Genomic DNA, 24,863 nt, shown 5'->3' with positions numbered 1-24,863 from the left:
TACACTGAAACAGAAGTCACCAGACCCTTATATATAGTGAGAGGGTGGGGAGGGGTCTTAGTCAGAAGGGTGGTGGGAATGGGTGATTGGCTGATAGGTGTGGTAAACCTGTTGACGCGACTGATAAGGACTGCAATTGGTCTTACCGGAAAAAGCAAGGGGTGAGATGGCTAAAAATAGCTTTATCATGTATAATGATAATGGGGCAAGGTGAGAGGGTTTTGAGTCAGAGCTCAATATGTTTCTGTATAAAACTGTACAAAACAAATTCAAAGATCAAGGGACTTCTTGGAGTAATCGTTTCTGAAATTGATGTCATCCATGGTAGTTTTCGGAAATATGGTGCACAGGGATAAGCTTGATTAGACCGAAAGTTTTGTTCCATTAGCAAAAGGCTTAGTAAAAACTATTTATTTTGTAAGGATAGAGCTTTCCCACACTGCTCCTTTGCTGTAGTAATGTTAACTCAGGGAGGAGCTACTGATTTCTTCGCTAGGCCTTTCCGCTCCTCCTGTGAAAGGAACCAGGCCCACCCTTCTCCTAAATCAAACTCCCTCAGAGGGTTTGTAGCACCTCATTTCCGGCTGCTAAGGCTGTCTCTAGTGGGGCCTGGGGAATGAGGAATTTCTGACAGGAAACTTCCTTGTTAAAGAGCTAAGGGTGCCTTGGGGTAGACTGAAACAGTCGCCTGGGAGTCTGAACTCCTGCTTTATCCTTCCAGAGGGACATTCCTTAGCAAGCAGCTCACGCCTCAGGGGAACAGAATTGTTTTGCAAAAACAAACAGCCCCAACACTGGGATTCAATAAAGATTGCCGAACCAATGATGCTGCTTTGCTTGCTTGAAGCTTGTCCTTTGCCCCAGATTAGAAAGATACATATGACTGAAACTGGTTTATGAGAAAAGATCCAGTTTTTGAAATGGCCAATGGTAGAAATGCAATAAATTCACTTGCTGAAATTCCCATAGCTATTAAGTGGGCAGCAGCCTATCCTGTTTTGCCTCTGGCCACTCTAGGATTTGGGGTTTTTTTTAATTGAATATGCTGGGGGGGGGGGTGGAGAAAGAGAACAACCCCCCCAAGGGTCTGACTAGGAGTGGATTGTTGTCTTGGAGTCCTGTGGTGAAGCGATTGGAGTCCTGAACTAGGACCAGAGAGACCAAGGTTCAAATTTCAACTCAGCCCATAGGAGCCAACCCCTAGAGGCCAAGAGTTGATAGTCACTGCCATTCAAATGGTGTGCCATTCAAATTAATCATGAGGGATGGGGCTTACCTGCCCCCCCCATATTTTATTCAAGTTGGCACCCCTGAGCATCAGCCACAAAGATCACTGGGTGACCTTCAGCCACTCACAGTCTTTCCACCTATTCTAGCTGTCAGGGATAATAATAATAATAATAATTTATTATTTATACCCCGCCCATGTGGCTGAGTTTCCCCAGCCACTCTGGGCGGCTCCCAATCGAGTGTTAAAAACAATACAGCATTAAATATTAAAAACTTCCCTAAACAGGGCTGCCTTCAGATGTCTTTTAAAAATAGGATAGGTGCTTATTTCATTGACATCTGATGGGAGGGTGTTCCACAGGGCGGGATGTTGTGAAGGTAAAAGAAAAAGAAAGAAAGGGTAGGAAGAGGCATGTGTGCCACCTTGAGCCCCTTGGAGGAAAAGGTGGGATATAAATGCATTTTGGAACTGAAATTCCATCTTTAATCTACAGCAATCCTGTGCTTCCTCGTGGTGAGAGAGACAAGGTCAGGACAATTCTTCTTCTTTGGTGATCACTCATAGCCGAGTAAGATTGTCTTCCATAAACACGGTTTTAACAATGAGTCCGTGAGATGGGTTTTTGGAAGGTGCCTGTGCGTGAATTTGTTTTATGTGTGTAGATCAGTGCACAATGATCAATGCACAGTCTTCGCAGTAGGGCTCTGTTCCAATGGCATGAGTAGTCAGGATGAACCGGTAGATCCTATCTGCTGCAGCCTTCATCTGCCTTCACAGCCGTTGTAACATACCGCTTGTTATCATCTGCCTGTTCTGCCGTTGAGGACTTCTTGGGATCATTCTTTGTCTGGCTCCTTCCCTTTGACCTTACCGCCTTGGGTGACCCTGCTGGGAGTACGAGATTCCTGACAGCTTCGCTCACAAGGGTCATAGGAACGTGCAAGCCCACGCACCATGACAAGGTGATGATCCAGTAAGGTCAGCACAATACATTTTGCTGTCTGAAGTGAAGGACAAGATGCTCCCCCACTGCATGTACCAAAGCTGACTGTCCTGACAGTTCATACTTCAAACACTGGGGATGCTTCCTCCACCACTCCTGAGGACAATAGGCGAGCTAAGGGGCAGACAGAGGGGAACCACCAGGGTCTCAAAAGGAAAGGCAGGGGCACTGTGGCTCTTCCCCCCGATTTAATCCCTGTGAAGTCGTTTAGGCTGAGAGGCAGTGACTGGCCCAAGGTCACCCTGTGAGCTTCATGGCATCGTGATCTTTGGGTGCAGTTACCTAGCCCTATAAGAGTTATAGCTACTGGATGCTACCCATTTAATTCCCCTTAAAGAAGACAATGCTAGTTGGAGAGCACTTGAAATAATTCTAGTGTGCTTCAACAGGCTCATATGTCAGAATACAAGAGGTAAATTGTTATTCTACTTTAAAATCTCATGATTTTTTTAAAAAGCCACTCTCATGGAAAGCCTGCATAACTAAGTCTGGAACTGGGCTCCTTAAAAACCAGGAGTTCTCCTTGCTGTTGACAAAAGAGGTGGAGGCGTGACGTGCTTAAACACCTGTTTGCTTAGGGATATGAAGCCAGTGACTGTGAAAACGGAACAAATAGCATTCACCTGTAATAAAAAAAAAGACCACACACATCAATGCATTTCTGCTGCTTTGCCCCGTTGCTACCCATTCCAGGACTCATTTCACCAAACAGCAGGAGACCACCATCCTAGAAGAGAGGACAAGGGAAATCCAGATTTGTAATACAAAATGCACACTCCCAAAGTGAAGACTCCTTGTCCAGTCTGTGTTGAGAAAGCCATGGGTGTGCTCTTTATGGCATGCAGAGGCCAGTTCTAGTGAGTCTTTAAGCATTTGAAGGGACTTGATTGCAAGGACTGGGAACCATAGCTGCCAAGTTTTCCCTTTTCTCATGAGGAAGCCTATTCAGCATAAGGGAATTTCCCTTAAAAAAAGGGAGAACTTGGCAGCTATGCTGGGAACTCTCCCTCTGTCCTGCCAACACTGCTACTGAAGCTTTGTCCCAGTTTAAGGAAGCAGGCAATAAGAGTGGAGTATTAAGGGACGATGCCAGGTGCAGTATAAACATACAGGCTACACTGGTTTTCCTGTTCAGCAGATCAGCTGATAGAGGTACCATTAAGAAACAAAGAGAGCAGAGTGCTGGGCCATAAAGATCAAAGATTGGGAGGGGGAGGTTACCAGGGCTACATGATGTCACCGCAGGAAAAAAGTGTCCTTTTGCAGGTGTTTTTTGGAAAAGAGTGAGAAGGAACAGGCGGCAGAACTCCATGCAGGCTACACTACAAGAGGGGGGACACCTGCCTTGCCATGTGAAAAGGATCTATGGGTCTTGGTGGATCACAAGCTTAACATGAGATGACAGTGTGATGCAGCAGCAAAATAGCCTAATGCTATTCTAAGCTAAGCTAAGTATTCTAACCAAAGTATAGTGCTCCTGATCAAGGGAAGTAATACTGTAGTACAAAATGGTATCCCCCCCCTTCCTCACCTCACTGCTTCTTTTTAAATAACTACTTCCCAGACTGTTTCTTTCTGTGCACTGCTGCAGCCTATTTAGGAAACTCCTAACAACCTGAAGCTAGCAAAAATCTGGAGCCAGTCTTAAATGCTTTTAAATAAAATAGTGCACAATTATACATATGCTTTGATATAATACCCTATGAGTGTTCACAGAGCTTCACATACATTATCTCAATAATCCTTAAAACAACACTAAGGGCTATCTTTCATATATGGCCGCAAGTGTTTAAAGACAGAAACCAACATGCTCCTTTCCTGTTGCTCTTGGGTTTGTAATTATTTGAATTGTTCTTAATCTGCAGGGTGCTGTGTATTTTTGCTGTGGGCGTGGCTGACAGGAACACCTCTGCAGAGATCAGCACGCTTGGAAACACAAGCAGGAAGCAAGAAGCTTATGAGGGGCAGGTGGAGGAGGGTAAGTCCACCGTGTTCTGGCTTAGAGTTTGTGATGGTTGCAGGCCACTTCCTCCTTGGAAGGTACAGGGAACAGGCATCCTTGCCTGGCATGTGTTTATATAACACACTCAATGACAAGGCCACCTTTAAGTTCACACAAGTAGTTTTGTTTTCAAGGTACCGGCTGCTAGGGTTGCCAGACTCAATAGAGGACAGGACTTCTGCGCTTTTAATTGCCCTGCTCTCTTTTGAGTCTGGAAACCTTAAAGAGAAACCAGCAGACCCTTTGTTTAATTTCCAAGCAAAGGGTCTGCTGGTTTCTCTTTAAAGTTTTCAGACTCAAAAGAGAGCAGGGCAATTAAAGGCACAGAAGTCCTGTCCTCTATTAAGTCTGGCAAGCCTACCGGCTGCTCCTCCCAGAATCACAGATTAAGAACGGAAGAGAGCCAATGGCTATCTAGCTTGCACTCCAAAGCCACCCACCCTGGGGCCAGCCTTTCAGAATCCAAATGACATTGTGTCATTTACCAATGGGAGCAGTGGTGCTTTCAGAACAATTGACCCACTTGCGTCCTTCACACAGGATAGGCCTTTAAAACATTCCTCCTATGAGAAACTCAGGAGGAATATTAAAAGAGCTATGCTCTGAAGAATGCTTCTAGATTACTGATGTAATCAGATGCAGATAAAGCAGATAGAAACACATTTCACAATGTTATTCCATTTAGGTAAAGGTAAAGAGACCCCTGACCATTAGGTCCAGTCGTGACCGACTCTGGGGTTGCGCGCTCATCTCGCATTATTGGCCGAGGGAGCCGGCGTACAGCTTCCAGGTCATGTGGCCAGCATGACAAAGCCGCTTCTGGCAAACCAGAGCAGCACATGGAAACGCCGTTTACCTTCCTGCTGTAGCGGTTCCTATTTATCTACTTGCATTTTGACGTGCTTTCGAACTGCTAGGTTGGCAGGAGCTGGGACCAAGCAACGGGAGCTCACCCCGTCACAGGGATTCGAACCGCCGACCTTCCGATCAGCCATCCCTAGGCTCAGTGGTTTAACCACAGCGCCACCTGGGTCCCTTATATTCCATTTAATAACATACTAAACAGTTAAATGTGGGGTCTCAGGCCTGTTGAGCAGCGCATCACGCAGGAAACAGGGCTGCAAACCTTTGGAACAGCATTTTCCAGTCCCTCCGTCTCTTTAAAATGATGAACAAGGAAAAGGCAGCTTTTTTGGTTTGCCATCTGTACCATCACCAAACCCTTGTATCTATCTGATGGTTCTTTTGCCTTCCCTCTCTCTGGAAAGAAAAGCCTGCATTGTATCAATGACTGCTAAGGGGTAAAATGACTCCCCCCCACCCCACCTCCCCCCAAAGATCTCCATAGATGTATTGTATCTATATGGGTGTTTGATTTAAAAGTCACTCCAGGAGCCAATCCTGGCTGAAAACAGGGATATAAATGCAAGATGTAAATAATAGAAGACAACATGACAGAAAAGGATGGCATATTGATGTCCATATTTTGCATGAAAATCAAATCCCAATGAATGATGGGATAATGAACATGGTTTTAAAGGGATCTGAATACACATGAAATGTGATGTACAGTAAGTCTGCCACTTACATAGGGGTTACGTTCCAGAGATCGTGCCTAAAGCCAAAATCATAGATAATCAAAACACATTGGGTGCAATGGTAGGTGAGATTGCAAAAGTCCCCCCCCCCCGGATGCCTGTCCCCTTTTAAAATGCTTTTTTGTTTTGTTTTTAATTGCCAAGTGCATAAAGCTGAATGCACACAAGTTGCAGACTTACTGTGCTTCCTAAATGCAAGTTCCTGCGAGCAGCTAGCAGCATCAGAAGCGGCCCTTCCTTAGAATGAGTATACTGTACAATCAAGTTTTAATGGGACCATAGAGAGTACTAAATGTACCCAAATGTTACCTCCATATCCAAGCGCAAAGTCAACATGTCTTCACAGAGCAGTTTGGCCTGACTGCAGTGCCTTTCTTCGTGTTCAGGCTGATCACACTGTAATCTTCTGGAGAGGAAAGGGCAAAGTGGCAATTGCATCAGTTTGCTCAGTGGAACACGGCATCAGCTCCTAGCAGCTACAGCACAAGTAGTGGGCAGGGGTGGGAGGAGTTTCTTTGGTTTTTTTCTCAGTGGGTCTGCATTTCAAAGGGAATTAGGGATGCAATCCTGTGCCTGGTTTCCTTAAGTCTTACTGAACTCAATGGGACTTTAAAAAAACCCCAAAATCTTGCCACTAGCTACTAAACATTCAAATGCTAAGACCAACTATAAGATATATGCCGTTCTTCTCTGTCCCAACTGAGCATCCTTTCAATAAAGACAAAATGAGCAAGTTGAAATCTCCAGCTGAAATTTGTTTTGCTGGAGAAAATTGGCACAATGGGTTTTATTTGTATATTTGACGACAGAATGGGTAAAATATATAGTGGACTACTCACAAATTGAGAAGGTAACCCTGAAAGAAAGAGGTTTTTTTATATATTGTGGGTCCCCAACTCACAAAAAGCAAGCTGCTGGCAATGAAGATGCAACAGAGCTAATTTGTATTCGATTTTTCAACCTCAACATTATGGGTTTCTAGTAACCTATGACAGCTTTTTTGGGGGGGGGAGGATCTAGGATGCTGGACCTGAAAAGTATTTTTTGGCTGCTCCTACTGATGAGGAAAGGAGCGAGAAACCTGAGCCTTCCCCAATGGCATCATGACAGAACTTGCCTGACCTTTAGTCCTTTGCCAACAGGATAGGACAATTGGCAAGATTAACCATTGCTTAACCTCCTCCTGTCCTCACCCTCAACAGCACAAGCACTGTCGCCTCTTTGCATCTCTGTGGTTTCCTGCTATCAGGACAAGAGCCAATGCACCAGGAGGCTGATGTCAGAACAAAAGCGTGGAGGCCCATTTCCCCCTCAGCCACCCAAAGTTAAAGGCTTCTAAAGAAGCACAAATAATTATCCTGACGGAAAACTCCTTAGGGCTTCCCTTGAGTAGCCCTGTCATATAAAGAAAGGTTAAAAAAAATAAAGGCCCAGGCTTTGGAGAAGTTGGTTTCTTCTCTTCCAACAGGTTTGTGCGTATGGGATCCAACAGTTTAGCAACTGCTAACCAATGTGTTTAAGCTTAAAACAGGAATAAAGGCCTATCTAGAAGCAGGCATGTTTGTGCTGTGGCTGTTTGCTGACAGAAGTTACCACTCCATCCTCACTTTTTAAATTTGCATGGAGAAGGGACAGGAGAGCGGTCAAAAGACCTATGTCTTTGAAATGTTGGAAAGGTCTGTTCCAAATAGGAGATGTGGAACAGGGAAGAGGGCTGCAACGACTTTGGAAATCACACAGGCTTCACAAGGGGTTAAGATGGCCTTTCCAACACGAGAAGAGTTACAACTACATTGAAGTAGCTTCACTGCATTCATTTCGAAAACACATGCAGGGGCAGGGAAATGTAAGCTAGAAGTGACCACTGTTAGTGAGGCAGGAAGATGACTCGCAGTTGGCACTCCATCGTAAGTTGTTCAAAGAACTGCTGCCTATCATGCTTTTCCACCACTAAGTACTTAACAAGTGACTCTCCTGGCTAGCCTGAAATAACATTTCCCTCCTTTCCCCCATCTCCCTACGACGTGGCCTATGGTTGCTTGGGTCAGTGATGTAGGACAATTTACTATTGCAGGTAAGAAGCAGTGTTGCAAACCACCAACTCCATGTTTCTAGGAGCTATGCCATTCCAATCACTACCAGCATTGTTGATCCATGCCCTCCCTGCCTTCACACCGGAATGCTGATCTGTTGAACATTTTCTGTGATTTTTTTGATGTGTTTGTTATTTATTTTGTTTCCTGGTGTATAAGTTCCAGAATGGGTTGTACCAGCAAACAGAGTTCCGTGGAGATGGAAAGGAGGACGGATAGGAGGGAAGTAGGAGTGTTTAAAGTTTAGGAGAGGCTGGCACCAGGGAACAACAGGTAAGTCTTCAGGCTAAGCGAGGGAGTCCAAGACTCACCTAGCAAGGGAGAATACCTAGCAAGGTCCCTTTCCTCGAGGTCCGATGAGAAACGACTCTGGCAGGAGAGCACCAAACCGAAAAAAGTTGTTTTATTGGTACCATACATGACCATAAATGGCACAAACTATGCAAAAAAAAAAAAGGCTTTACAGTGCCCCGGGGGGGGGGAGGGGGAGTGGTAGGTGGAAAGGGCAAGAAGGGTGGGGAGAGGGGACAGAGTTCACGTCACCAGTTCATGCCGAGCACAGCAATGGGGGACGTGACACTCATATATTTAGGTACAAAAAGGTTACAGAAAAACGCCCTGTAAATTATAGTCTTGACTGTTGTATTGCCTACTCCCGAGGGGTAGAGCCAGAATGGAGCATCTGGGCCCAGAAACATAAAAAGTGACCAGTCCCACCCCACACCCCAAGCATGTTCCAGGTTGATCCATCTGGGGTCCTCCAGGGGAATGGAGAACTTATGAGATTCCAGCGCATGAGCCAGGTGGCGTCTACCACAGAGCAATGGGCCGGAAACGGCAGCTCTAGGGTAAGCCTGGCGGCAGCAATCCTCCTAAAAAAGCCCCTCGCAGTCTGGGACCTGCTTAGAGAAACAGTCTAAGTAAGGCAAAGGGTGGTTGCCATGACAGTCCAGACTGTGCCCTCTAAATGCCACCACCCTCAGAATCAGTCCATGCCATGAGGTGACCAAAAGACTTTGTGGGCTACCTCACAGATGGCAACCCAAGCTTTACAGATGTTTGGTTTGAGGCCTCCATGACAAAGCAACTTCTTTCCATGGTTCTCGGGACAAAATTAAGAGTAAGGAATTGCAGGTGGAAAATGTTGAGTGACATCCAAACACCAGAGAGTGAACTGGGTGGGTTTAAGGAACAGGTCTTCTTTCCTTGGGGACCTTTGTGACCCCTGTCAATCCCCACCAGGAAGGATGGATCCGACTGGAAAAAAGTTACCTAGAACTTCACTCTGTAATGGAGGAAATGGCCACCCTTCTTTACAAAGCATGTGTTACCCCATCTCCAGGTTGCGTTCACCCCCATTCCCCATGTTCTGCACTGCTGTAAACTGGTGACAGTACCCTCTGAACTCTCCTGCCTCCCACAAAGGACGCCCGTCACAATGAACTCCCCCAACCACTGGTGGGGGCGGCTGCATTAGTGAGAACACAGTGAAAGAACAGTATCATACACACAGCCTACAGCGCGGAAATATACAAGCACAAGGTACACAAACCCGAAAGGGGGGGGGGAGTGGTAGAGAAGGGAGGGAGCAAGGACAGCAGCACACACAAGTTACACAGAGGGGGCAAAGTGGGGCAGCCATGCTGTCCTCAAATGATGTAGAAAGGAAGTCTGCAAAGTCTCTCCTTGGTTTGAAGCTCTCAGAACTGTATATAAAAACCAAGACTCCCAATTGGTAGACAAGCCTGTACAAAAATCAGGATTGGGGGGAAATAGGGAGGAAGGGCAGATTTTTTTTAACGTACAATTTTAATAATTTTTTTTGTAAAAAAACAAAAAACCAAACCCAAAGTACAGGGGAGGGGTCAAGATCGAAGTTTTCTGTAGGAGCAGGCCAGGCAGAGGGCCAGACCACAAGGGGCATGTGCCCCCACCATGCCAACTGCAGGGTTCTTTTATAACCACATTCCAGGAGGCATTAAACTCCCCTTGTCTTCAGGCAGGACAGCATTAGCCCCACTGCCGCACGACTGCTTGAGACCCACCCCACAGAAATCATAGCTGCCCCCGTGACATTGCCAGACCCTCCTGTTAGAAGGGAGCCCCCTTGAGGCCAAATATGGAGCTGGACTTCTATATAAAACGTGCTTAGGGCTGGACATTCTGCCAAATCGCCAGGAGCATTCGTGGCCCCTTCCCTTCCTGAGGTGTTTCGTGCCAGTCAGGTTCCAACGGGGCGTATAAAGAGCATGGAACGCCATCCTGCAAGAGTGCCGCTTGTGTTGTCCGGAGCTCTGGATGCATGGGTGGGAAGGGAGGAGGAGTTAAAATTCTGCCAGGCCTAGAGTGAGACCCAGGCTCTGTCAGGCCCAGCGCCCCAAGTCTGCCCTAGAGGGCACAGCCAAGAGTGCAGACATCAGGGAGTGGTGGCCAGGCCAACTGGAGGCAGGTAGGTGGGCAGGCTGGTGCTGCAAGGCCCACCGGCCCTGATACCTTGCCGGCCAGCCAGCCGGCTACTCTTCTTCACAAATTGTCCAGGTAGAACGGTTTCGACTCAGTCCATGGGGACGCCAGCCAAGTCCGTGGAAGGCCAGGCTGGGGGTTAGGGCTTTACTGCGATGCTTGCGACGTCGGGTTCTCAGACTTGCTCTCCTGACTGGAGGGGGGCTTGCTGTTCCAGGGGCTGTTGGCGCCCAGCGCGGGAGAGTTGTTGAAGCTGTCCTCGTCATCAATGCCGTTGGCAGCGTCGAACTGCGTGTTCTCCAGCCGCGTGATCAGGCGCTCGTCCTCGTCACCAAACTCCCCGCCCATCAGGGTCGGCTCGCCCACCACCATCACATCCTGAGGAGGGAAGAGGGTCCCGAAACATAATCGAGGTGGAGGCTGCCCTGACCCACACCACAGAGGGAGCCAGCCACCGCCAAATCAAATCATTTCCTTCTGAATAGGAGACCCCAACCCCTTGGCTTCCTTTAGTCTCTACTTCTTTGATCAAGCTGAACCGCCCACCCCACCCCAAACCCACACAGGCCAACATTCCTACAACTGTGGCTACTCCATTTCCACTGTGTGTTTAGGAGCTGACAGCCACTTAACACGTCTGGGAATATACCAGAGCGTAGGATAAATATGGCCCCTCTCTGTTCCGTTCCAGATCTGATCCAAGGAGGAAGAGGTCAAATGCCTCTGGACCTACTGTTCCCTCATGAGGAGGAAGCTCGCCCCCTCTGACTATGCCTGAATGTAGGTGGCATAGAGCTTGGGGGTGTCAAACATGAAGAATCACAGAAGGAACCCTCTTCCTGATGTGGCTCTGGCACCAACGGGAACCCAAACAGTGCTGCCATTTTCAAAATGGCTGCTGCTACTGCCGTTTTGAACAAACGAAGCTCTCTATCCCGCCCCCTGCAGATATACTGCAGGGAGCCTTCTCCAGCATTTCTGAGGGTGTTCCAGCTACATGGAGCAGGGCCCCTCGCAGGAGGAGTTCTCGGGTTACGAAAAGAGAGAATGAAAAGGGGATGCTTACAGGTACCTGACTGGAGAGGGCAAAGGTGCTGGCTGGGCTCTTCTTCTTGCTGTTGCTGTTGTTGGTGTTGCCACCACCAGAACTCATGGTGCTGCCCCCTGACATCTTCCTTTTCCGGCGCTTGCTGGGCTGCTGACGTGCAGGCTCAGCTGGAAAGTGTTAGCAAAGGGAACGCCAGTGAGACATCTTGGTCCCAGCAAAAGAATCCAGAACTCCCCAACACAGTCAAGCTGTACCTAAAAATACCTCCCAACCCAACTCGCTGTTGTATTATTTGCTAGCCTTCCCCCAAAGCCTGATTCACTGGTTACACTTGCCTGTAACCTCTTCGAACATCACCAACCCCCAGATCTCATTCGCCCATCCCACATTGTAGCAACAGAGCCAGGTATAGAAGCCAGGAGAGTTCTGCCACCAAGCACTGTCAGCATTCCCTACTGGCAGAAGCAGTCCCTACTACCGGTAGCAATTGCATCCCAGAGAAGGGCAATGCCCATAGCACCCTCTGGTGGGCTTCACAGGAAATGCATCCACCTTGGTGGTCAAGCCACAGGAAGCTGTAGTACCGAGGGCGGCCCTGCAAAACTCTCACCAGGTGGCGCCACCATCCGTTGCCACTTTTGGAAGAGGCATGTCTTGAGGCAGTCCCGGGGACTGAGGCTGTAGGTCTTGTGCCGTGACATCAACTCCTGCATTGGTTCTAAGATTACGCAAAGCTGTAAAGAGGGAAGAAAAAGAGATGCGGTTGGGTTTTGCTGCGGAGAGCAGGCCCCTGTTAAGAGGCCAGAAACCTCCCTGAGCCAAATGCAGCTCTGTGTCTGTAGACTGAACTTGGGCAAGATGGAAAAGGGGCACCCTGGCAACAAGGTATGCACAGAATACAGAGACTTTTCTGTGCACACGGGCATAGCCCAATATGAAGGCATCTTTGCCCCCAACAGCTGTGGAGCATTCGCAGAAGCCAATGCCACAAGCTGATTTTCATACATAAATATATTTATACAAATTCACGTTCCTCTGTATAAACCTCAAATCTACTTTTTCCTGTACTCTTCCCTTGCACGGAAATAGTTTCTAGCAATAACTTCCTGGCTTCCAGTCCTCCTTGCAGTCACAATATGCACACAGTAAAAGGATCTGCTCTGTTCAAATAAATCATAAAGTAGAGCAAAAAATACAGAGGCATTATTCCCCAGGTGCCGCATTTGAAAGGTAAGCTTTATGTTTCTTTATGAAAAGTAAAAGGGAAGGATGCAAGGGAGCCTTTTTCATAGCCTAACCAGTGCTGTGGGAAAGCACTTACTCGGAGGTAGTTGAGCGTGGAGTTTGACAGTCCGCATCGAGTTATGTTCTTGGACAACTGGTCCAGCATCTGGGGATCTTGCGCCTGCAGTAAGGAGAGAAGGAAGAGTCCAACAAGAATAGGAGGCTTGTTTGTACTACTGCTGCTCTTAATCAATGTGACCATAAATATTTCTTGGGGTTAGTTTTCATTGCATTTTGTATTATTTCTCCCCAAAGCCACTTTACGATTCTTTTCAGTAGAAAAATAGAGTGCCAATGAAATGCAATAAAAACAAACCCATGAAATGCAGATATGATGAAAATTTGGATAAAAGCCTCACGTATGGCAACCAGTCCAAGATCAACAATTTAGGAATTGAGAATTGTGCACCCGCTTCTTCCCTCTGGTGACAGGTGCTGGCCTGGGTGCAGAGGAGCTGAGCTGGCAAAGATCCAAGTTCCAAGAAGCAACAGTGCTGGGGGAGGGGGGTGCTCAGTAACACAAAGCAATCTCAAGCAACAGAATGCTCCTGATTTCAGAGGGAGTCCGGCTGAGTTGCTTAAACCAGGTCAAGCCCACAGCCAGTACCAAACACAGGACTCACATGCATAGCAAGGATGCTGCGGGGAATGAGCTCCCGGTGCTGCCGGATACTGAAGTGCCACGTCTTTATCCTCATCATGTCGTCAAACATGAACTCCAGGTAGAGGCGGCCCTCCACACACACCTGGGGAAGTGGAAAGCAAACAAATGACATTGGAGGCTCAGGCAAGCCTTCTCCACCCTGCAAACAAACCTGGTCTCTAGGTTTCTGCCTGCTCCCGCTCTTTGCAGGAGGTCATAAGCAGGGACAAAGGCTGAACTACTCTGGGGAGCAGTTCAGCACAGACTCCTGCTAGCCTGGCTTGGGGGCGAGGCAAAAGGACCAGTGCTGCCCTCTCACCTGGGTGAACATGGGCTTGCCATGCTGGGTGACCATGGTGCACTGGTCACAGTCGAGCGAGACAAAGTTGTTGTGGAAGGACTCCTTCGGGTGCTTCAGGACATAATACAGCTCGGTAGCACCCCCTTCAAAGATGCTGCGGAAATAGCGGGGGATCAGGGTGCGGCCAATCGCTAGACGTAGTGGAAGGAAAGGGAAATGAAAATCAGTTACTAATGTTTTGCACTGCAGACTCAGGGCTGCTAGAGCAATAGGCACTTATTTTTTTATGCTGGGCATCTTGAGCATCTCCATGGAAATACCAAGCGAGCCAAGTCTTCCATAGTAAGTCACCAGGTGAAGTATCCAAATGAATATGTAGAGCAGTCCAAGCTCCAGTTTTGGGGGTCCTGGGCAAACTGTCCTTGTTTCCCAACCCCTCAGACTTACTTATAGGTGGGTTGCCCATGAAAATTGTGGTGATCAGAGCTGTGACCTGCTGTGATCAACTGGGTCTCTGGGAAGCTATGCTTTGAAAGCCTACTTAGACAACAACAGCATTCCAACCTCTGTCCTGAGGTTGGCACTGGTGATGTGCCAAATTGCTTTAAAAAGAAATGATACACATTTTCATCCTGAAAGAATTTGCCTCTTATCTAGAATATGATGTATAAAGGAGGGGTGTGGGTGTGCCTTAAGACACATGCAAGTGCTGACACGAATGCATAAATCAAGACCATCCTGGCCCCGAAACTTTTCAGTTCCTCCGTGAGAAATGAAGATTCTTGGAGGAACTAGAGAGATGAAAATGCTTTTTAAAAATTGCTTGAAACTTCTAAGACTAAGAAGATTTTCATTTCCAATGTGCCTCTTAACACACCAACCTTTTCAGCCAATTTATGTAACTGTGCCTAGGAAGCACTAAAGATCTGTTTTCAATCATGGAAAATGTATTTATACTGGAGGAACCGAGAGGAATTTCTGAAAACTTGCCCTGCTCCACCACAGGTGGTCTCATGCTTCAACATGAGTGACCATGGTGAGGTACACACCATGAGCTCCTAAGCAAGATCACAGGTGCTAAATGTCTGCTGGAAGGCAACTGGAGTGTTCGGTGGTTGCAAAATGAAGGGCCAGGTTTTTATAGCCTGTCAAGTCCCCCCCCCTTTTTAAGGGAAATTCCCTTATGCTGAATAGGCTTCCTCACGAGAAAAGGGAAAACTTGACAACTATGTTTTATATCCTGGTAAGCAGTACGATATACGCTCCTTTCTTTCCTAGTCATCAGCTTTACCAATATCTGAGCTATGTAGTAGGTTCTTGTGGAGTTCCTTCTTCAGGATGGGCTGTGAAGGCAAGGGGGGCTGGTGGAGCCACACCAGCTACCAAGCTCAAAGCCAACCCTGAAAACAGGGGACTACTCCTTCAAGGTTAGCTCAGGAGAGGCTTTGAAGCAACTTGTTCAGCTTCCAGCCCTTTCCCTGCATGAGACAACTGTGCCTGCCTGCAGGATCCATCCTAGGCTGAGACTCACTGTATCTCTTTGGTCCATCTTCCAGACAGAAGGTGATTGTTAGCATGGCATCATCCTCAAAGAACTCAGTGGTGAAGGCATCCCACCACAGATTGTCACATTCCTGCAGCAACAAAGGACAAGAGCATTACATGCAGGGAGGGAGGGGAGATCTCCAAAGGCTAGCAGATAACCAACCACCACCAAGGGCAGCAAAGGAACCCAGGAAGGGTGTTTCCAAGGGCTTGGTGGACACCCCAGACTCTTCTTCCATCCCCTGCAAGAGTAACAGTACCCCCACCCTTGAGGCCCTGGAGCCTCCTCCTCCTCGGCAGGTTTCCTCACTCTTCCTCCCGATTCAACCCCCCTGAACCCCCATATAAATATACCTCTGTCCAGTTTTGCAGCCGCTTATTGAGCTCAAATATCCTGTAGTCAGTCTGGTTCCCATATGGTGTGTGCCTCCTGTCAATCAACCATAGCAATTGAACAATTAATATTTTGATCTAATAAGATAGGATAATTTTTCCGGGGTGTTACGATGATGCAGAATGTATTACTTGCTTTGGTGTTCACATTTCACAGATGGAAAAATGCCTCCCCACACTCCAAGTGCCATCCATCAAGTTAATGGCTGAGCAGGGATGTAAATTCAGGTTTCTCCACATCTGTGTCTAACTCTCCAATCACTGGGCCATATTTTTGCAAACTTTTAGAAGGTTTTCTTACAATCATAGCTGCCAAGTTTTCCCTTTTCTCGCGAGGAAGCCTATTCAGCATAAGGGAAAATCCCTTAAAAAAGGGATAACTTGGCAGCTATGCTTACAATCAAGCAGTATGGTATATGAATCTTGTCAAGTAACAATTCAATTGTTAAATAAATAAAAGGCCTTTCCAGAGGTGCGGTGGAGGGTACACACTTCATTTACTGCTCTTACGATACAATTTAGATGTGACATTATCTTTGCATCTATCTCCATGCCTGGAGTCCTCCTTTTTAAACTAACAGCAGCCATTAAGATCAAGGAGGTGGAATCACCACCACCAGGTGCTGATGATGAAAATTGTAGCAAACAGGATAATGCCTTTGCAGATAGCAATTGCCACCATGGAATTTGATGTAACTACTCTTATTAAAAATATTTTTTTGAAAAAAAATATTGTCTGATTAATTTGGGGTCACTTTTTAGTCAATTAAAATAGGAACACAGGAAGCTACGTTACACAGGGTCCAACCACTGATTCATTTAGCTCAGGGGTCAGCAACCTTTTTCAGTCGTGAGCCGACCCACCGTCCCTCAGACCATGTGGTGGGCCGGACTATGGGTTTTTTGGGGGTGTGTGTGAACAAATTCCTATGCCCCACAAATAATCCAGAGATGCATTTTAAATAAAAGCACGCATTCTACTCATGTAAAAACACGCTGATTCCCGGACCATCCGTGGGCCGGATTGAGAAGGCGATTGGGCCGCATCCAGCCCACGGGCCTTAGGTTGCCTACCCCTGATTTAGCTCATTGCTGTTTACACTGACTTAGCAAGGGTTCTGGTGTTTTCAGACGAAAGTCTTTCATAGCTCAGAGATTCATCTACTAATCATTCCATGACTATGAAACAAAATAGACAACAGTAGCAACGGTTATGGAACAAAGTAAACAATAGGAGTAAGAGCATACAGCATGGTTATTGCCTTGGAGGGGAATGGGTATTTGTATCTCACGATTAGCAATATTTTAAAAAAGTTCAGTCCTATCTTGTGATGCCAGTGATTGAACTTGACACTATTTTAATGAAAAATACAGGTATGTGCTCTACCACTGAGCTATGGCCCTATAATTTTCAGTCTATTAAGGCTGCAATTCTATACTCACTTACTTAAGAGTAAGCCCAGTTGAATTCAATGGGATTTGCTTCTTAAAATGTTCCAATCCTAATCAGAAAGTATCTGCATGATACTTGATGTAGGAGACTATTTCATGGGATTTCCTCAAATGAAAGAGTGCATTTATTTCATAAAAAAATATATACTGCTTGATTGTGGACAGAAACCCCGAGAGTGCTTTACAATGTAGGAACAGAGAAAAGATCACTCCGCTGCTGTTACTGCTGCTGCTGCTGCTGCTGCTAATTTATTTCTTATATCCCACCCATCAGACTGGGTTGCCCCAGCCACTCGTCTCAGCTTGATTCCACCTCCCTTCCCCCCCTTTCCCCCCTACACACTGAAGTTCTGACTCTTGTCAAAATGGATAATTTCATACACATCTGAAAATGCATAAATATGCACACAGCATGCACCCTTCATTTAAGGTTCTGTTTAGGTGAGGACAGATGTTAATATTTCAAGTGGTTTGAACACAGATCTACTACCATGAAAGCAAATGCCTCGAAGGGCTGCAAATGTTTCTTGAAACATTTAACTGTAGAGCTTTGCTAGACTGTATCATGAGATTATAACAGCTGTCATTATAAGAATGTTTGGAAACCAAGTTTTGCTTTTCTTCCAGAATATGAGTTTAGTAATACTATGGTACGATTCCAACATGCATACGAATTACATGGGTTGCCAACCTTTTTTAGGCCTGTGGGCTCATTTGAATTTATTTTAGTGTTCTGGGTAGCACCCTCTCTGGTCATTTCTCTCCCTTCTCCCTCACGTCAGCCCCACCCCAAGAAAGAGAGAATGCAAACAACCTTCACTTTCCTAAAGGATCTAGGTAAAAGTCAGATCCAACAGAATTAAACTAAGCCTTGAAAAGCACATAGAGCTGAAAGAGGAAGTGGGAAAGAGAGTCTTCAAACTTCGTTCTTTACCTTTTCAAGGGGAGGGAAAAGTAACCACCTTCACCCCCTCATGAACAAGGGGGCAGTTGGGTGATCTGCTTAGAAATCACTTGCACCACACTCGAAAAATGTTTTATCTGTCTTTACCCCAGGCATCCCCAAACTGCGGCCCTCCAGATGTTTTGGCCTACAACTCCCATGATCCCTAGCTAACAGGACGAGTGGTCAGGGATGATGGGAATTGTAGTCCAAAACATTTGGAGAGTCGAAATTTGGGGATGCCTGCTTTACCCTGTTGTTAACACACCCTGTTGTCAGAAGGAAAAGCAGTGCAGTCTCTTACCCAATCCCAGGCTCCAGGTATGTTGGCGGATACATAGGAGTTGGTCTGCAGACAAATAAGCCAATACAGGATAGATTAACAAAAGCACTCTATGCAAGGGCACACCAGCATGCCAGGAGAGAATGGCTGGTGTGCCATGAGAAAATAATTAATGGCTCCTATCAGCATACAGTAGCTACCCTCAAAGGTAACCAACCACCTGCTTTCTCTCTGAACAATTAATGGCTCTGGGTGTCCTTCTGATCATGAGTAGCCCCTGCTGATGATATGCAGGAATTGGGCTCCCATGAACTCCAGGAGTGTTTCTCCAGAAACAAATTTAGGTGTACCTTCTCAGCTATCAAAAGGAAGGAAATACATCTCTAAAAGAGCCTCTCACTTACCCCACATCTCGATCCAGCATAGTGCCCGGGTGAAAGGGGGGGAAGGCGTTGCCGTTTGGGGGCTCCTTTGGAGAGTACAGCTTGAATGACTTAGAGGAACAGCCTGGGGGAGGGAAAATGAAAGGAGGTCACTCAGCCAGGAGCAGACTAGAGACAAGGATGAGACATATGTGATTTCATTGCCCCTTAGACATCCACGCCACTACCACACCAGCCCTGACTCAGCTCCTCCAGACAGAGACGTTCCGAATATAAAATGCCAGCATCAAACAAAACTCAAAGCTGAATAGAGCAAATATCATTGGCTGAAGAGCTGGGTGACAAAACTGACACCTGCCACATCCCCCTTATTGCCAGTGCAAAGCACTGTCTTTCCCACACCAGGGGAAAACAGCACAGCACTATAGTAGCTGTGCTTCTGGTTCTGTCTTCTAACATTCAAGGGCAAGAGAGGCATAGAAGGCATGGCTCCCAGCAAAGGAAGCGCAGTGAACTGCTATTACAACTGCATGCACTCCTCCCTTCTACTAAAAAGTCACACAGAGCGGCTGCCAAGTCATGTTGTGCCATGAAAGTACAATGCTCTGCTATAGGGGATATCCCCCCTCCCTGCCCCTCCCCTTGACTTCACATTGGATATGGGGAAGAGGGGGAAGAGGGTGCAGGCAGTAACAACAGCCATCGTTTAGTGCTGTGTTTTCCCTGTCAGGGAAATGGACTGTGGCAGGAGGAAACCACTTCCTGCCAAATTAAGTGGTAGGTGACCACCTCATTGAACACTAATTTGCAAGAGTTCTCCAGCATCAACAAGGCAGTAGCATTTTCAGAAGAGATAGATAGAAATAAAAGGAGTTGGGGGGGACGGACAGACGGACGACTCTCCACTGGAGTCCTGTGGAACCTCAGAGGTTGGGGTTTGGACTGGATGGCCCTTGTGGTCTCTTCCAACTCTATGATTATATTATTCTAACAAAGTAACTGTGGCAAAAAGCTGTCATGGCCCAGAACCCACTTCCTCTTGTAGATCAAGTGCCCCTGAGCCCAGAAAAGTTGGGGACCCCTGCTCAAGATAGTATCTGGAGTGGAAACCTATACAGTGGTACCTCAGTTTGTGAACGCAATCCGTTCCGCGGAGGCGTTCGCTCGCCGAGGCACTCGCTCGCCGAAGGCACGCTTCTGCGCATAGTGCTGATAGAGTGCTTCTGCACACACACACGCTGCACAGATCGCATCTGCGCATCCGGCGCTGCAGAACCCGGATGTAAACACTTCCGGTTTCGCGGCGTTCGTAAAGAGGTTTTCGTAAACGGAGGTAGGCATAAACCGAGGTTCCACTGTAGGTGTAAATAGCAGAACATTGGTTTGCAGTACAAGGTAGCATTTATATGTTCACTGCATAACAAGAGCACTGCTGGGTCAGACCAAAGGTCCCCATCATCCAATGTCCTGTTCCTGCAGCCCGCCAAGCAGAAACACATGTACAACAGCACACTCCCATCTTGTGTTTCTCAGCAACTGGTATTCAGAAGGGATACTGTCTCCAATAGTGAAATAGTCCATTTTGTGTGCAATGCCTCTTCCAACATACAATTTTCTTTGGTGGCTTTTGGTTCTGCCAGTTTCCTCCACTGCACACATAATTTTAGGCACCTTCTATAAACTAAAAAGCCCAAAATGTTTTAACTTCCTCTCATAGAGGAGTTGCATTAGCCCCTTGATAATTTCAGTTGCCCTGTTCTCAACCTCATGCTCAAACCTCTGGAGTCTATATGTCGGGATGGGTGGGGGAAAACGGTGGTCCTAAAGATATTGTTGAAACACATCTCCCATCAGCCCCAGAAAACAATGGGCACCTGTCAGGGATGGTGGGAATTGTAATCTAACATCTGGAAGGCCATGAGTTCCCCCTTTACTGTCTTACATTTAAAAAAAAACAACCCACAGAAACAGCACCTACATGCATGTAGGAAACCAGCACAGCAGGCAAGAGGTATGGATCCTTTCTCCTTGCTGTGGTTTCTTTTTTGTGACAAGAGAGTTTTGATGTGAAAGAGTATTTAAAAACTATAGTGCTGCTAGGCAAATTTAAGTGGCATAGTCCCTTCTACCATGTTCAAATTTTACCACCTCATTCAGCTTGCTTTGAGCTCAGAGAAGTGATTGGGAAGATACATTTATCTTAGTGGGGCCCAGGTACAAATACTTTCTGTACTAATATGGAAAAAGAAATCTAGACACTACAGAAAATATGTCACGTGATGTGAAGTAAAAGTTAGCTTTGTGGTTTGTGTACTTCCAGAGATCTAGATCAAAGTTCCTTCGCAGGTAATTCAGGCAGCTCCAATGAAATCCCCTGTTGGGCTCATTTTATCATAGCACTAGAACACCCCCTCAATCCAAACCACTTCACATCCTTCCTGCCACTAAGGGTGTGGCTAGCAGCTCTGGTACAGAGTGATGGAGAAAAGGGGAGTTGGTGGCTGATACCCAAGGCCATATGCAGAATCAAGAGCAGTGTGGTGTTGTATCCACCATCTCACTTCTGGCGTCTAATCTCTCTGCAGCGGGTAGGAAAAATTACACCACAGACTTAAAGGGTCAGAGTTGTACATGGGGGAACCCATTGAGGTAAGTCCAAGGAGCAGGAAAATGAAGAGGAAAATGTCCCAGCATACAACAGCTTTAAATCAGGGATGAGGAACCTGTGTCCCTCCAGATGTTGTTGTACTACAACTCCCATGTGCAACTCTGACCACTGGCCATGCTGGTAATGGTTGATGGGAGCTAGAATCCAGCCAGCACCCAAAAGGCCACAGGTTTTCTATCTCTGCTTAGAAACAGAATGCAGGACTTGGTTGCATACAACCCACAATAATTTTCAAAATACATTATAATTTTCTTTTTTAAAAAAACTGTAGTGTTGATGGTTTCTCCTGTTTTTATTGGGTTTTTTGCCATCTTCTCATAAAGTGCAAAAACCAAAGTTGATGTTAGGTTTCTTACAGCTCAGCAGCCTGTAACTCCAAATGTAACAAAATAAAACAAAAACAGAAAAGCAAATAGTACCGGTATATTCAATTTGTAATTATTAACTGAATAAATTGTATTTTAATACAGTATACAGAACGTGGAAATTTAATGGCAAACCAAGTTATGCATGATACATTTTATGTTTCTAAAGTAACAAAGTGACTTTGCATCTGTAAAGGGCACTATAAAATAAGTATTGCCTATTTTTCAAGTTCCTCAAAAATTTCACCCCCCCCCAAAAAAAAATCCTGTAATTTTACATCTCTCTTCTTGAGGAGGCTGTCACTGACAATCCGGAGTCATTGAAAGCACTAAAAAGTAATGTCAATTAGCTAATGTGTGGGGAGATACCAGAGTTTCAGTGGGAGTGGAAAGGGCTGAAAATACATGTGTTCTTCCAGCAAGAGCCTCTTGTGCTAACAAGCAAGTGTGTCACTAGAGGGCTCTATTTGCTGCTCCATCAATCTCTGCCACATCATTGCATCCTATTGACACACATACTGGTTTCTGTCCCCTCCCCTCTGCCCCATCCCTTTTGGCGTTATCAGTACAGTTTTCCCTCTCCCTCCCCGCTTCAGCCCCCTTCTTTGGACCAAATGAACAGAGCCGGATCTTGCCCCTGTTTCCCCAGGAGAAGCACTGCACCAGTGCAGCAGCCACTCCCGCTGAGCAAGAAAGACCAGTTCCACTCCTGGCAGGTGCCGCCGCTGTGTCTGGACAGTATGTGCTGCAGCACATCACCTTCCCCACCCAACCAGAAACAGCTAAGCATTTCCAGCTTGAACTAAGCTGTTAGGACCAAAGGCTAACAACATCATTCACATTGGGGGGGGGAATGGTAGGGGGCATTTACGGGCCTTTTGTTCAGTCAAGTAGCAAAACACCCTGGAAATATTAAATCAAAGGCAAGGGAGCCAAGATGTGGGGATGCACATGCAATCTGGGACACAGTGAACCAGTTCCCTGGCATTTCATGTCGGGAGTTTTAGTTAAAGAACCCTGGTTGTAAGTTTCCAAGCTTCCCCCCTCTGAGCTGTTGCCTTAAGGGAGCAACTGGGGAGCTGTCTGTGTTGCGTTAGCACTGCCACCCACCACCAGGAATCATTTGACTCCAGTTGGCTCCAGTTGGTTCCTTCACAGCAGATGGCTCTTCTTCAGACAAGGAGCAACTTGCCACATAGGATGCCCTGGTGACAAACTGTTCCAGTTTCTCCTCTCTGCTTCCCTCCGCAGGATACTTATTGCAGGAGGCTGCTACATGGAACACAGACATGCAGCTCCTCTTGTCCCTAATCATAAGTAGATACATGAGGAAAGACAAAGAAACATGTGTGCTCTGATAGAGGAGTTTTTGGCTCAATGAGAGGCAGTGGGGGGAACTTTTGATTTTCAAATACCTAAATGAAGTGACCTATGCATGTGAGCGAGGAACGGACTATTCTCACTCTGGAAGATGAACCCAAATTCTGGAAAACATTTCACTTGCGTACTTTGAACTCAGTCTAAAGCATTTGGAACAGGTACTACCTGCTGTTCCAAGATCTCAGGAGAGGGGTCCTCAAGACAATTCACCCTGGAAGACATCTCTCTAACCTCCCCTGCCCACTTTTCCCTGCCCCCTTTCCAGAATATACCATCCCTCCAATCATACCCCCTGACTTAAAGGTAAAGGTAAAGGCACCCGTGACCATTAGGTCCAGTCATGACTGACTCTGGGGTTGCAGCGCTCATCTCGCGTTATTGGCCGAGGGAGCGAGCATACAGCTTCCAGGTCATGTGGCCAGCATGACAAAGCCGCTTCTGGCGAACCAGAGCTGCACACGGAAACAGCGTTTACCTTCCTGCTGTAGTGGTACCTATTTATCTACTTGCACTTTGATGTGCTTTCAAACTGCTAGGTTGGCAGGAGCTAGACCAAGCAACGGGAGCTCACCCCGTCGCAGGGAATCGAACCACCAACCTTCTGATCAGCCTGCCCTAGGCTCTGTGGTTTAACCCACAGCGCCACCTGCGTCCCATGACTTATGTTCCAACAAATCTCAGACCTTCATACACAGGAAGGGAGAGAATGAAGGACCCTCTGGGTGACCTTTCTGTTGCTGTGGTGATGGAAAAATCACTGAGGCAACCACCCTGCTCCTCCCCTCTCTGCATCCCTTGACAGGCACCATCTGCTGCTGGTGAGTAATGGAGTTTCCCTGGCTGGCTGGCTGCACATCCAGCTTGGTCCAGCTTGACCAAAGGTTCTTAGTGCCTAGACCTGCACACTCCACACGCCTGAGCTCTTTTTATCTCTAGCATGTGTACCAACAACCCTGAAACATTAGTGCTTCCTGGCAGTCAAAGAAAACTGCCCAAAATGCTTGTGCCCCTTCCAGGTAAGCCAACAAATCATCTGCAAGCTATGCAAGGACAATGTGCCTGCACTCACCTGTAATGCTAAGCCTCCAGCACACCTGCATGGAGGAGACTGGAAGCTTCCACTCCCATTTTAAATTGACCACAATTTAGTGTTACACCTGAACCCTAACATGCAGTTAATCTAAACTATGGTGTCTTGAAACAATGTAAACAAGAGTTTGAAGCTGGCTTGTTTAAACAAACTATAGTTAAAGAGGTTGATGTATTTAGAAATTTTATACTGCACACCATCCCACTACTGTATTTCAACAAATACAAGACTTGATGCAAAAACCTCATTTGGAAACCACAGAATTAGCCACAGTCTGAAAATTAACTACACCTTACTGGGCTGAGACACCACGACAAACTGTGGTTAAGTCTAAAATGGAAGAAAAAGTTTCCAATCTCCTCTCCATGGCTAAACCAGAGAAGGGAGGAGGGAAGGCACATGAGCTCAAGGCTCACTCCACATGCAGCAGCATCTCTGTGCAGCTGCCTCCAGAACTGTGCAGAAGGAAGTCTGAAAAGGGAGTATTTAAAGTGGGATCAACCCAGAGCCTGTCTGCCATATGCTGAAAGCTCCACATGGGGAAAGGATTTCTGTCAGCAGCAGGAAAAAGCTATTCAGAGATCACAAGATCAGGGTACCCAAAGGGACATCTAACACTCCTTACACTAGGCAGCTTAATTACACCAAAACCATCCATTTCGGAGATTTGCATGGCACTTTAGCTCGCCTTGCAA

The 24,863-nt window shown here is 46.6% G+C and overlaps 1 protein-coding gene across 4 annotated transcripts in view; it reads right to left on the bottom strand.

The window, feature by feature from the left end:
• Nucleotides 1-8,315: 8,315 nt before the first annotated feature.
• Nucleotides 8,316-24,863, bottom strand: part of LDB1 (LIM domain binding 1) — a 64,675-nt gene continuing 48,127 nt past the window's right edge. For 2 of the 4 annotated variants that reach the window (XM_035132620.2, XM_035132624.2), the window contains exons 2-11: nt 18,687-18,789; nt 18,304-18,348; nt 15,566-15,641; nt 15,198-15,300; nt 13,685-13,857; nt 13,346-13,468; nt 12,760-12,843; nt 12,049-12,172; nt 11,457-11,605; nt 8,316-10,768 (exon numbers count right to left, since the gene is read on the bottom strand). In XM_035132620.2, coding sequence (XP_034988511.1) covers nt 10,538-10,768; nt 11,457-11,605; nt 12,049-12,172; nt 12,760-12,843; nt 13,346-13,468; nt 13,685-13,857; nt 15,198-15,300; nt 15,566-15,641; nt 18,304-18,348; nt 18,687-18,789 — 1,211 coding nt within the window. In that variant the 3' untranslated portion in view covers nt 8,316-10,537. Of the gene's footprint in view, nt 10,769-11,456; nt 11,606-12,048; nt 12,173-12,759; nt 12,844-13,345; nt 13,469-13,684; nt 13,858-15,197; nt 15,301-15,565; nt 15,642-18,303; nt 18,349-18,686; nt 18,790-19,789; nt 19,813-24,863 lie in introns of those variants that run through there. The other 2 variants (XM_060274687.1, XM_035132621.2) reach the window with 2 other exon arrangements.

The sequence above is a fragment of the Zootoca vivipara genome, chromosome 5 (genome assembly GCF_963506605.1).
Source record: "Zootoca vivipara chromosome 5, rZooViv1.1, whole genome shotgun sequence".
NCBI lineage: Eukaryota > Metazoa > Chordata > Lepidosauria > Squamata > Lacertidae > Zootoca > Zootoca vivipara.
This window is presented reverse-complemented; position numbering and strand designations above follow the sequence as displayed.